Here is an 11,180-nt window from a genome sequence, read left to right on the forward strand (position 1 = left end):
CATATTTAACTTCAGCATGACAGAAGACAAACTGCAACTTAATTATGTTTATTTTGCAAAAAATCAAATAGCATCTTATTTACATCCATAGAAAAAACAATTATTTGTTGTAATATTACAACAGAATATCTAAAGGATTAATATTAAAACTCATCAGAAATCAGCCTATTGCACACCTGTGATGTAAACCTACTGCAAATGACTTATTTACTGTACAGGAGTTTTTAGTGTTTGCATTCTTAAAATAAAAATAACAATAATAAAGTTGAAAATACTATCCGGTAAGCTTCTTTTTAAAGCCCTAAGATAATTTTCCTGCTTTTTTGTTTTGTTTTTTTCAAATGGCTCAGTGAATTTGCAGTCAAATGTTAACCCAGCCTGCAAGAGCAGTCTTACCGATCATTTCCACTAATTCGACATCAATAAAATATTAAGTACATCTGGTAACAACACTTAAGAATGGTATGTACAATAGCATGGACGATAAGCTGAAAATGGTTACTGTTCTGTAACTACCACTTTTAGGATTACTCATTTACTCACTTCAAGCCCTTGGCCTGGCACCTGTTGCTAAATACACCAAACATGCAGTAAAAAGCATGCCTTATGAATACAAATGTCCATACATTCACACAAAAGTTGGACAGAACAATTCATGTCATTAATGTGAACTTTATAACTTATGGTATAATAAATAGACATTGTAAAAATGCATAGGTTTGTGTAGATGTCCACATGAACAGCAGTTGTCAATATTTTTAACAGCTATGCGGTTTCCTTTCTTGTTTTCAGTTACTGTAGGCAGCAGAGGCTAAAGCCATTCACATGACAGTTCCTTTTTGGTCCACTTGGAAACTTTGAGCAACAGCTCACAATGACATTATGTAAAACACAACAAATCCATTGTCAAACTGCACAATCTGAATTCATTTTCAGGGAAAAATATATACACATAGTAATGTTTACTAAGCTTTTATAATAAGTACAGGAAAATATTTATATAACTGACTAAAAGTTAGCTTAGTACGTAATTCAATCACATACTTAAGACACATTTTGGGAATAGTTTTTGCTAAAAAAAAAAAAAAAAATAGTGCTTTGTGCTAGTTGGAAGCATCATCGTATCTCACTGAAGCCAAGGAGAAAAACAACAACATTGATAATAGATTCATACTGATCAATTCAAAGGGAATCAAACAATTTTACAAGGAACTGACCAGAACCAAATACCCTGTGCTTAAATACCTTAAAGCATGTAGAGTACGCCTTAAGCCACAATACAGCAACAACCAGAAACAAATGTCACAATGAATAATTATGGTTGGAGTCTGCATAATCAGATTAGAAACACCTTCGCTGTCACCGGTCTCTGGAACAAGACCTGGAATTTAAATCTCCTCAAACCAACCTTAATTAATTGTACTGCTCAGTTAAACCCTTCTCGGGTCATAAGTACACACGAACACCCTCTTCATACCAAAACCTCTCCTGCTGTAGAGTTTAAAAACTACTGAAACGTCTCAAAATGACACGAGACAGTCTCACACTACTTTGTACACCTTTCTTCCAGCAGTTAGCCACTACTCTGCCCATTCAGAGGGGCTCTGTTCTTCTCTGAACCGTGAGCATCTCTTGTTCTTATTTCACACCACCTCGTCAGACTCAAGGTTGTATTCTTCATATAATGCATCAAGAATGGCCAGCTGCTTCTCCATGGCAGGCAGATACACTCCCAGATCCCTGTGCATGCCGTTGATAAAATCGTTCTTCAGCTCGTCACCTTCTCTTGACACTAAAGCAGCTGTGAAACTTTGATAAGACGGGGAAGCTCTGAGCGCCAACTGGGGGGGGGGAAAAAAAAAAAAAGAAAAAAAAAAAGTCAAGTACTTGTCACACAAAGAATAAATATACTCAGAAGGTATTAATACTGGACTGGGTAAAAAAATAAAAATACCTACAGCAAATACACCACGGACAACCCATCCGTGGTACTGCCGAAGAGTCTTCCCATAGGCGTTGTCTGGGTGAAAGAAAAGAAGGAACAATTCAACACTTTTACGTGTTTGAACTTATGTTAAGATGTGCATTGTAAAACAGAAATGCATTACTTAGTGCTCCCTGGATGTCTTGCTCTCCAGCGTTGACTTCTGACAGAAACTCCTTGAGGAACTTCAGCCCTCGTCTGAGCCACAGCAGAGCCTCGGTTGCAGAATTGCGCACCTGGGCAACATCTGTCTCTACTTCATGCAGCACAATAGACTGTAGTGTAGAAAAGCTCTCAGGGTCTGACCTCAGCTTCTGGTGAATTTTCTACAACAGAACACGAGACACTGTGACATAGTACTCTCTACTCTGGTAGACTAAGCATTATTCTTGTTCTGACTTTCAACGACTAACTTCAATTAATGAATATTTAATACACAGTATATAGTTATATATGCTTGTTGACAAAAAAATATTAACAAGAAATGGACAGAACACTAAAGCTAAACAAAAAAGGGGAATGAAATAAATGCCTCTTTATTGACAAACTGTATGACTGATTGGACTCTACTCCTTAATGCAGTTTTGAAAATGTTATTGAATAATTTAGAGCAACTTTTAAAGACCAACTTCACTGTTATTCCTTCGATTAACCAAAATCATGTGTTCTTACCTTTATGTTTCCGACAAAATCCATTTTAACTGGTGCAAAACACTGTGGATCCCAGTTTGTCTGAGAAGAGAGAATCTATGATAACTTTTTTTTGCTGGTTCTGAAGCACAGATTCTCAACTTGTGTCCTATTTTGAGTGCACAATGTTTTGATGTTTTTAAGTAATAACAGGCTGCTTAGATGTCCTTCAGATTTAAACTAAATATAACACTGAAATGAGGGATTACGGTGCACTCTAAGACCTACTGGACTGTATTAAGTATAGGACACACACAGACAAAAATAGGTTACCATCACTGTGGGCTGTAAACTTTCAAACCAAGCTGGGAATAGGCTTTAGCTAAGAGGTCACGTTAGTTCAGATACAAATTTAAGCTTATTGAGATGTTTTATGTGTTTATCTATAGACAACCATTACATGCATCAAGTTTCTCTCTTATAAGTAATTTTAACTTTAGAAAACAGCTCACTGTAAGTAACTTTTACTGATGTCAGTTCATGTGAAATACAGACTAACATTCCCTTCGACCTCTTACATGTGTGCTAATTGAAAGCTGTTGTTTAAAGATAATTCCTAATAATCCTACTTCAGCCTTGGTATTTGTTAACACAGGAATAACTCTGACAAACAAGGCACACCCTTTTTATAAAACAAAACAAAAAAACAATGTTTTTGGCTCCATGTTACTCAGGTCTTGTGCACTTCTTCACTTTGTAATTCTGTGAATGGCGACTTTTTATCATGACATAATACACTGTGAGTAACAAAGTGTGCACACAGCACAAAAATGTGCATGACCTAATTCTTATGATTAACCTTGTCATATGATATTATTTTGGGCTACAAAGAACAACTAAAGACAGACATACATGTGCAAAAAGAAAGTAACAGAGACATGAAGGAAAAGTGTGATGAAGAACCTGTGATAGGAAGCTGCCACCTCGTTAATTGCAAAGATTATGAAGGACAGAACATATACATAAAAGAGGGGGAAAACAGCAAATGAAAGTGATTGTTTTTTTTTTTTTCCTTTATCGGAGTTAAAAATGCTGAGATTACAAGAAATGCAAATGGGAACCATGAGAATTAGGAACAGGGTGTCAGATAAAGATGAAGAGAGGCTTAAAGTAACCGGCCTACCTAATACAGGTACTATTGCATAGCATGAGTCCAAAAACTCTTGTGTAGGGATACCATTGTCGTCATCCAGTCTTATATCACTAAATCTAAAAAACAAAAAACAAGAAGTAGAATAGATTCAAACAGCAGAATATATTAGAGGGAAGCTATCCCATATCAGGTTTTATTTGACCAAAAGCAAACAGAAAGAAAACATGATAATAAAGATTAGAAGAACAATACTGCGGATGCTTAATCAACATCCACACTAATTAGAGGTGCATACATTTCAAAACCAAGCCAGAGAGACAAGTCACACAAAACATCATGCAACTCTGACAAAAGTACCCAAGACTACTTCATCTAAAACTTAACAGAGCTGTGGTTTTCACTAATCTTTCCCTTTGTTTGATTCCTGCATTACAATAACATTCACCTCAAACAGTACAGATGTAAATCACACTCTAGCCACATGTTCGATTACACTCTCAGAATCTTAAAAAAAAAAAAAAGTATTTGAATAAGAAAGAAAAGTTAACAAAACAGGTTTACAAACCCAAATGTCAGACGAGGGCCTCTCTGTGTCATGTGATCAAGAGAGAACACACTGATATAAAACACTTGACTGTAAGATCTTAAAAACTGACTTTTTCAAACTTGTTATTAAACTATTCTGTGCAATACTGCAGCACTATTATTATTAACAAACTAAGTCACTGTGCAGTCTAGTCAGAAGATACAGCACAAGCGCAGAGCCTTAGTTACAAATATACTACACATATAAATTAAATGAGTTTAATACTGCAGCAGTGAAATATCACAGACAATTGTATACTTAAATTCCCACAGTAAGTAAAGTGTCCTAAGGGATGTGAGCTTCCTGAGTGGCATTTTCATACCTGTGACTCATTGTGCTGAAGAATGTTTCCACCTGCTCTGTGTCTTCTGACTCAGTTGACTTTCTGGGAATCTCGCTTTCTTCTTCGCCCTCTTCTTGGTGCTGAAGTTGAAAATCCTTCACGTCCCCATTGTTGTTGTCATGCGCCTGACTTTGGTCCACTTTGTCCATCTGCTCTTGTCCTATCTGCTTTTGTTCATCATCTTCACTCTCGTCATCCCCCTCTGCTGGCTGGTCATAGTGTTCAAAATCAGGGGTGGACTGGGTAGTAGGTAAGCTAGGATTAACTTGATCCTTGTGGACTTCTGAGCTGCTGGCTGTTTCAGTGTCTGCATGAAACAACGATGCATGAGTCTTTTTGCAAATTAGACTGTCAAAAATCAGTCTACAGTCTACACATTTTTTTTTATTAAACATGACCTATGACCCTGAGAAAGCTACTCCAGTAGCATCACAAATTCACAGTTGGTACAGCAACTCATGCCATTTTAGGTTCCTCATCTCTCCCTGTAAGACAACTTTCTTCTTATTGGCTGCTGCTTGCAAACAAAAGATTTGAATAGCAGGTGGGTGAAGCGGCTGCACCCAGAGCCAGAGCTGTATAGCTGAGATGACAATATGAAGAAATACGAGCACTCACAAAGAGACAGCTATCTTTTTAAATGGCTATATTGCATATATTAATTTATTTTTTTATGCTACACTAAAATACAATATAAGAAAATAAACATTAAAAACCTCTGCATCTACATTGACTTACTATATATATCCCAATCAAAGTAATAAAGTATGAAAAGACTAGTCTTATTTCTCAGCAATGGCCCCTTTGTGTAAAGGCTTTGTCACTGCTAAGGGAAATGTAATAATGGAACAAGTCATCCATCACTGTACTCACTAAAAGACAATAATCTATTCACTTCAGTTCATAGAATACACAAACAACAACCAGGGCCCTTGAGTGCTGTGTAGTCTTTCCTTTGTGGAATGCGGTAATGGTTTTTAGTTCAGGAACTTCCCCAGCAAGAAAAGCGAGTGGCTGGCAACCTGACCTACCTGATGGAGAAGATTGGTTTTCTGGTCTGCCTGGCTCATCTGGTCCCTCTGGCCCGGAGTCAGGGGTCTGGCTGTCATGTGCAATTGTTTCTCCTGAGGTTTCGGACAAATCTTTCCACCTGTAATATGTTTCAGGACAATGTGTCAATTCTAAAAAGCTGGGACAGAAATTATGCCCTTGACAAAATGCAACAATATTTCTGCCTCAACAATGGCAGAATATCAACAGAAACCCTTTGAAACTGTATTTTTGTTTGAACATCTCTTTGCTCTGTGCTACTTTTAGCACCTACGTGGCACTTCATGAGAGATAAAATCATTCATTATAGTAAGAGAAGCCACCTACTTTTCTCCAAGGTTCTGATTTAAATGATGGCTGTGTTTAATCTGTGGAGACAGCACAACACAGACAAACACTGGGTGACTACGCATATTTTGATTTTTGGAAAACAATCCCAGAGCAATTATACTAGCTTGCCCACACAGAGCTGGTGAGAGAAGTATACCTTCTGAGGTTTGATGGGTGCTACTGGAGGAGTTCCTGGTGGACTCTGTGTTGCCAAATCTGTAGTGAAAGTACGATTTGCTATCTGCATGCATTCCTCTAGAGTCTTAAGGAAAGTCGTGCATGTAGACTTCACCATATTCCCAGTGTCTAGACCCATCTGAGAAGGAAACACAAACATACATGTTGGGTGTAGATTGCTAACGAAATCTGCTAAAATCCAAGCCAAAAGATTCAAGACGTATACAACAACTGTTTCTTGTCTATTAATACGTACATAGCAACTGCAAACTAGCTAGTCTATACTGCAGTTTCACACTAACAGCAGCATATCACATTTCATCAGCTCATCCAAACTTTAACCTTACCTCTGCCGTGTCTCCTAGCTCATCATTCTCCTTGATCTTGTTTACTTGTTGGAGGAGAAGGTCACAGTACAATCTGAGTTCTGACATCTTAGTTTTCAGCGCCTCTGTATTCTCCTGAAGCTCTGTATTCATTGTGCACACAGACAGCAGATCAGAGTTTGAGAAGTCGTGCAAATGCCTTACAACACTTGTATGCAAGTATGGTCTGCACTATTCCAGGTCTAAACGCTTTTACCCTGTTTTTACTTGCAACAGTATCTTGTAAAGTATCCAAATACCTTTTTCTCTCTTGGTTCGGTTGTCTGTAAGGCAAGCTTTGGCTGTTCCCAGCGCCACCAGCCATTTCTGCCTTTCTGCTGCATTGATGGCTCTGAGGTAAAAGTACTGCTCTCCTGGTATGGTCAGGTCAACTCGTGTAGAGTCAGAGGAATGAACTAAAAAAAAAAAAAAAAACAGCAGCAAGCAAGGGAACATGCCTGTCAGTACTGCACCCAAAGGATGCTTGCTCTGGTTAAACCGTGCACAAAGTAAAGTGGAGCACACCGACCTTGGATTTCACAAACGGAAATTTTAATGCTGCCCTTGCACCCTTTCCAGGCATCTTCTTGAGAGTCATAGTAGGACAAAGTTCCTCCATGAAGCACAAACCAGCGAGGCTGCCAACCTATAAAGCGCATGGGAAAAATAAGTGAATCAATGCTGTGGCGTTACTGTAAACTGCACTTAGTTTTTAGCATTAGAAAAGTCATCAACATACAGCGTTACCCAGCTTCGTGAACTTGACGAGACTTAAGTTATGTTAGCAACAACTAATTGGTTGTGAAGTCAGATTATAACGACAGGTGGTGGACATGACCGTGCGCTGCTAGCTAAGACTGACGTAACGGCTCAACTCTAATTCACTGAACAGCTAATTTATCAAAGATAGGAATGCTAGTGGTCAATACGCTACCAAAGCTGGCGGGCAGCTAACGGTAGCTCGTCCGTTTTAACGTCACAAACTCGCTGTCATGCTAGCTAGCAGCCTCAAAACGAGCTCTACAACGGAAAGCACGCAAAGACTTTAGTGTTAACCTACCACTTATGTAATTGGTCCACTTATACAGCATTCCTTCCATTATTTAATTGCGTGTTTTTCCCGTGCATTACTTGTTTATCACAACAGGACGTGATGCCCAGCTGACTGTAGCGACTCCATCGGGCCCCGAGTGTGATTTACGGAGTAACGTCCACCGCTTTGCATTTCAACTACGTCGATAAAAGTGCGTAAACTTTTTCGTGAATCTGCCACTAGCCGATCCTGAGCGTTACTATCGTCTTTCTTCACTACCCCACCCCCCCTCCTTCGTCATATGGGTTTAAGTAGCCTAGGTGTGGATTGTAGTGATTGGCACATGGAAGCATCAATGAAAGAAGAGATTCCAAAGAAAGGGCGGGGCTTAGGAATGACGCTATCCAATTGCAGATGGAGGAGGGCAGACAGCTCAACAGTGGGTGCATTCGTGCAGAAGTTGGGTGCCACGTATGGCATTCTTTACATGTCTTTATTTTAAATTCTGTAGAAAGAGAGAGTGAAATTGAAGTTATCTCATCCACTTCTCATGAGTAAGTGTTGTTATCTATAAGTATGATCTTGTTTTCTCTCTGCTCGTTATTGGCATCACTGTTTGTGTTGGTCACTGGGGGAAAACTGCCCGAGCCCGAAGTGAAAATTGAGGTGATACACAAACCCTTCATGTGTCACCGCAAGTCAAAAAACGGAGACATGCTTCTTGTTCATTACGAGGGATTTCTGGAGAGTAATGGCACCATGTTTCATTCCAGGTAATAAATGTAACAGTGATGCATGTATTGCATATACTTTAGTCTCAATCCTTGAGTGTAGCCACTGCTTATTAAAACTGTACGCCGCTGAACATGTGCAGCATCTCATATTTCTGCGTTTGTGCAGCTGTACAGTCAAACTCAACACTTAGCCACTTATATCCTCACATAGTTAACTGGCACTCACTTAACCCTCATTCCACTTACATTTGGCATATCAGTCCTCTGTATGGCATCCGGATATTGACTGCATGTCTCTTTTTGACTCCTGATAGCCGCAAACATGGGGATAAAAACCCTGTGTGGCTTACCCTGGGGATCCGAGAGGTGCTCAAGGGTTGGGATAAGGGTCTGCAGAACATGTGCACAGGGGAGCGCAGGAAGCTGACTGTACCTCCATCGCTGGCATATGGCAAGGAAGGAAAAGGTAACACAAACTATGTGCAACACATACAGAAAAAACAAAACAAAACGTTCCACTGTAACATCTCTGTCACTTGGACATTTTTATTGGTTTACAGGGAAAATTCCTCCAGGCAGCACCCTCATTTTTGACATTGAACTCATGGAGATTCGAAATGGGCCCAGGTCACACGAATCTTTCCGGGATATGGATCTAAATGATGACTGGAAGCTCTCCAGACTGGAGGTATCTGGCTAGCTAGCTTGCGATCTGTCTGTCTGGCTATCTGGCTATCTATTTTGTCATTACTATTTTCTCTCCACACCTTTCAGGTAAAAGAGTACTTGAAGAAGGAATTTGAGAAACATGGCTACTCACCCAACGACACACATCATGAAGTTATGGTGGATGACATCTTCAAAAACGAGGATGAAGATAAAGATGGGTTTATATCTGCCAGGGAGTTCACCTACCAGCACGATGAACTGTAAAAGACGTTTGTTTTGTTTTTTTATCAGTTTTTTAAAATAATATTTTCACACTATTTGTACTCCACTCTCATATTTTTGTGACTGAACTTGAAAATATCAGCTCGATGTCGTGTTATTTTATATTAAAAGGACTTTTTAATTTATATTTCTATTGTACATACACTGAAAATGCCACCACAAATGCATTTAGGTCACTGTTCTGGATTCATTAAACTATTGTTTTGAAAAAAAAAAAAAAAACTTTGTTAATTTATCTTTACTACGTTTATAATTAATGCCCCGAAAAAGTATATTGTGACATAGCTGGAAGTAGCCATCAGGAAAATGGCACATTCTAGTCATAAAAGCATGATAATGGTAGGCTGTGGTGTTTAAACAAGGCTTTATTGTATTATTAAGAAAACAACCTGATCTGTTGATGCAAGGTAGCCTATAATGTCTGAATGCCACAAAACAAAACAATCAACACTCTGGTGCGGTTTTCTGCTTCTGTAGACCATCTGCAATGAGGTTCAACTTGTTTTGTATTCAGTATTGGATTCATTTTGTATCTTGCACATACCTGGGTTGTAATAAGGGGTTATTTGAATTGTTTCGGGATTTCTATGAGCTCAAAGCAGTCTGTCCATTCTCACTCTGACTTCTGTTCTGTCATCAACAAGACATTTTCATCCAGGAAACTGCCACTCACTGGATATTTTTATTTATTTGTTTGTTCAATAATCCTCTGTGAACCCTAGAGATGGCTGTGCAGGAAAATCTCAGTAAATCAGCAGTTTCTGAAATACTCAGGCCAGGCCATCTAGCGCCAAACCACGCTGTGTAAGAAGTAACTTAAATCACTTTTCTTCCTCCTTCTGATGCTCAGTTTGAACTTCAGCAGGTTGTGTTGAACATGTTGAAATTCTACCATGTGACTGGCCAATTAGATGTTTGTGTTAATGAGTAGGTGAACTGGTGTAGAGGCCCGTGAGTATATGTCTGTATTTTCTTCTGTGTGTTTGTTCAGCAGTCAATAGAGGGCACTCTTGTCCTTCTTTTCTTTTCTTGAACCGCTTGCAACTCTTTATTAATCTCTCCAAATAACAAAGCCAGCGTTCTCCCTGAGTTTCTATGTTGGCTGCCCAATTACCCAAATGAGAATGCAGCAGTACAGTCCCATATAGCACTGCTTACTGTCGAGAGAAAATCATCAGACAGTTGCAATGCAGTTTGAGCCACTTATAATGATGGATATAAATATTCCATGTGGTGAGGCTAAAATAATTTTATCTCTTCATATTTTTCCAGTTCATTTATATTTACTAAGCTTTCAATAACTATCATGTTATATTAGTGGCATCCACAGTACTGATTTTCTTTCAGCGCTGAGGCCTAAAAATGTGTTTTAGTGTTTCTTCAATCCTAAGTATACAACAGCACTTATGAGTGTATATTTAATCATATATACACAAAATCCGGCTGTCATTAAGAAGCAGACAGTAAGTGTGGCCACTGTTACTAAACTAGTTAACTTGACAGTGTGGCCTGGATATGATGGTGGGTATGGAGTATCACAGTATGGAATACGGCATTTGCAGGATATTTAAGCCATACAGGATGTTGAGCAGAAGTTTAGTTTAGGGATGATTCAGCAGGCTGGTAATATTAAGTTGCAATCTGTTATGCAGCAGCCACAAGGAGAACAACGCTTCACAGATGAAAGAAGTCACTAATTATTGTCAGTGCTGTCATTTTGGCTTAGCACTGATCAAATCGGCATATATCTTGTCAGTAAATCTAAGCTTCAACGGCTCCAGAAGTTATCTGACGATACTGTGGAGAAAGCTTTCCAGGATGCATGAATAAAGCGCAAGTAATTT

General features: G+C 38.9%; 2 protein-coding genes across 3 annotated transcripts; one reads left to right on the forward strand and one right to left on the reverse strand.

The window, feature by feature from the left end:
- Nucleotides 1-300: 300 nt before the first annotated feature.
- Nucleotides 301-7,848, reverse strand: plekha8 (pleckstrin homology domain containing, family A (phosphoinositide binding specific) member 8). Its single transcript, XM_040031106.1, is given in 14 exon segments — nucleotides 301-1,841; nucleotides 1,959-2,020; nucleotides 2,109-2,310; nucleotides 2,657-2,695; nucleotides 2,697-2,716; nucleotides 3,798-3,883; nucleotides 4,676-5,003; nucleotides 5,728-5,846; nucleotides 6,074-6,114; nucleotides 6,234-6,392; nucleotides 6,601-6,722; nucleotides 6,879-7,034; nucleotides 7,148-7,264; nucleotides 7,679-7,848. Coding segments are annotated over 14 exon segments (1,689 nt in total). The 5' UTR covers nucleotides 7,719-7,848; the 3' UTR covers nucleotides 301-1,643.
- Nucleotides 7,849-7,939: 91 nt separating this feature from the next.
- Nucleotides 7,940-10,550, forward strand: fkbp14 (FKBP prolyl isomerase 14). Of its 2 annotated transcripts, none has more exons than XM_040031159.1 (4): nucleotides 7,940-8,205; nucleotides 8,700-8,851; nucleotides 8,946-9,073; nucleotides 9,160-10,550. In XM_040031159.1, exons 1-4 carry the CDS (start codon nucleotides 8,066-8,068, stop codon nucleotides 9,316-9,318), a joined length of 579 nt encoding a protein of 192 aa, XP_039887093.1. In that variant the 5' UTR covers nucleotides 7,940-8,065; the 3' UTR covers nucleotides 9,319-10,550. The 2 variants fall into 2 exon arrangements, with proteins under 2 accessions (XP_039887093.1, XP_039887092.1); XM_040031158.1 differs by having other exon boundaries at nucleotides 8,091-8,424; nucleotides 9,160-10,539.
- Nucleotides 10,551-11,180: the final 630 nt, after the last annotated feature.

This window comes from Simochromis diagramma, unplaced genomic scaffold (assembly GCF_900408965.1).
Source record: "Simochromis diagramma unplaced genomic scaffold, fSimDia1.1 OVJJ01000361.1, whole genome shotgun sequence".
Classification (NCBI taxonomy): domain Eukaryota; kingdom Metazoa; phylum Chordata; class Actinopteri; order Cichliformes; family Cichlidae; genus Simochromis; species Simochromis diagramma.

Coding starts and splice junctions, on each gene's coding strand:
- fkbp14 (XM_040031158.1), top strand. CDS start 8,228: ATGATCTTGTTTTCTCTCTGCTCGTTATTGGCATCACTGTTTGTGTTG. Junction 8,425..8,699: donor GGCACCATGTTTCATTCCAG/GTAATAAATGTA, acceptor GACTCCTGATAG/CCGCAAACATGGGGATAAAA. Junction 9,074..9,159: donor GGAAGCTCTCCAGACTGGAG/GTATCTGGCTAG, acceptor CACACCTTTCAG/GTAAAAGAGTACTTGAAGAA.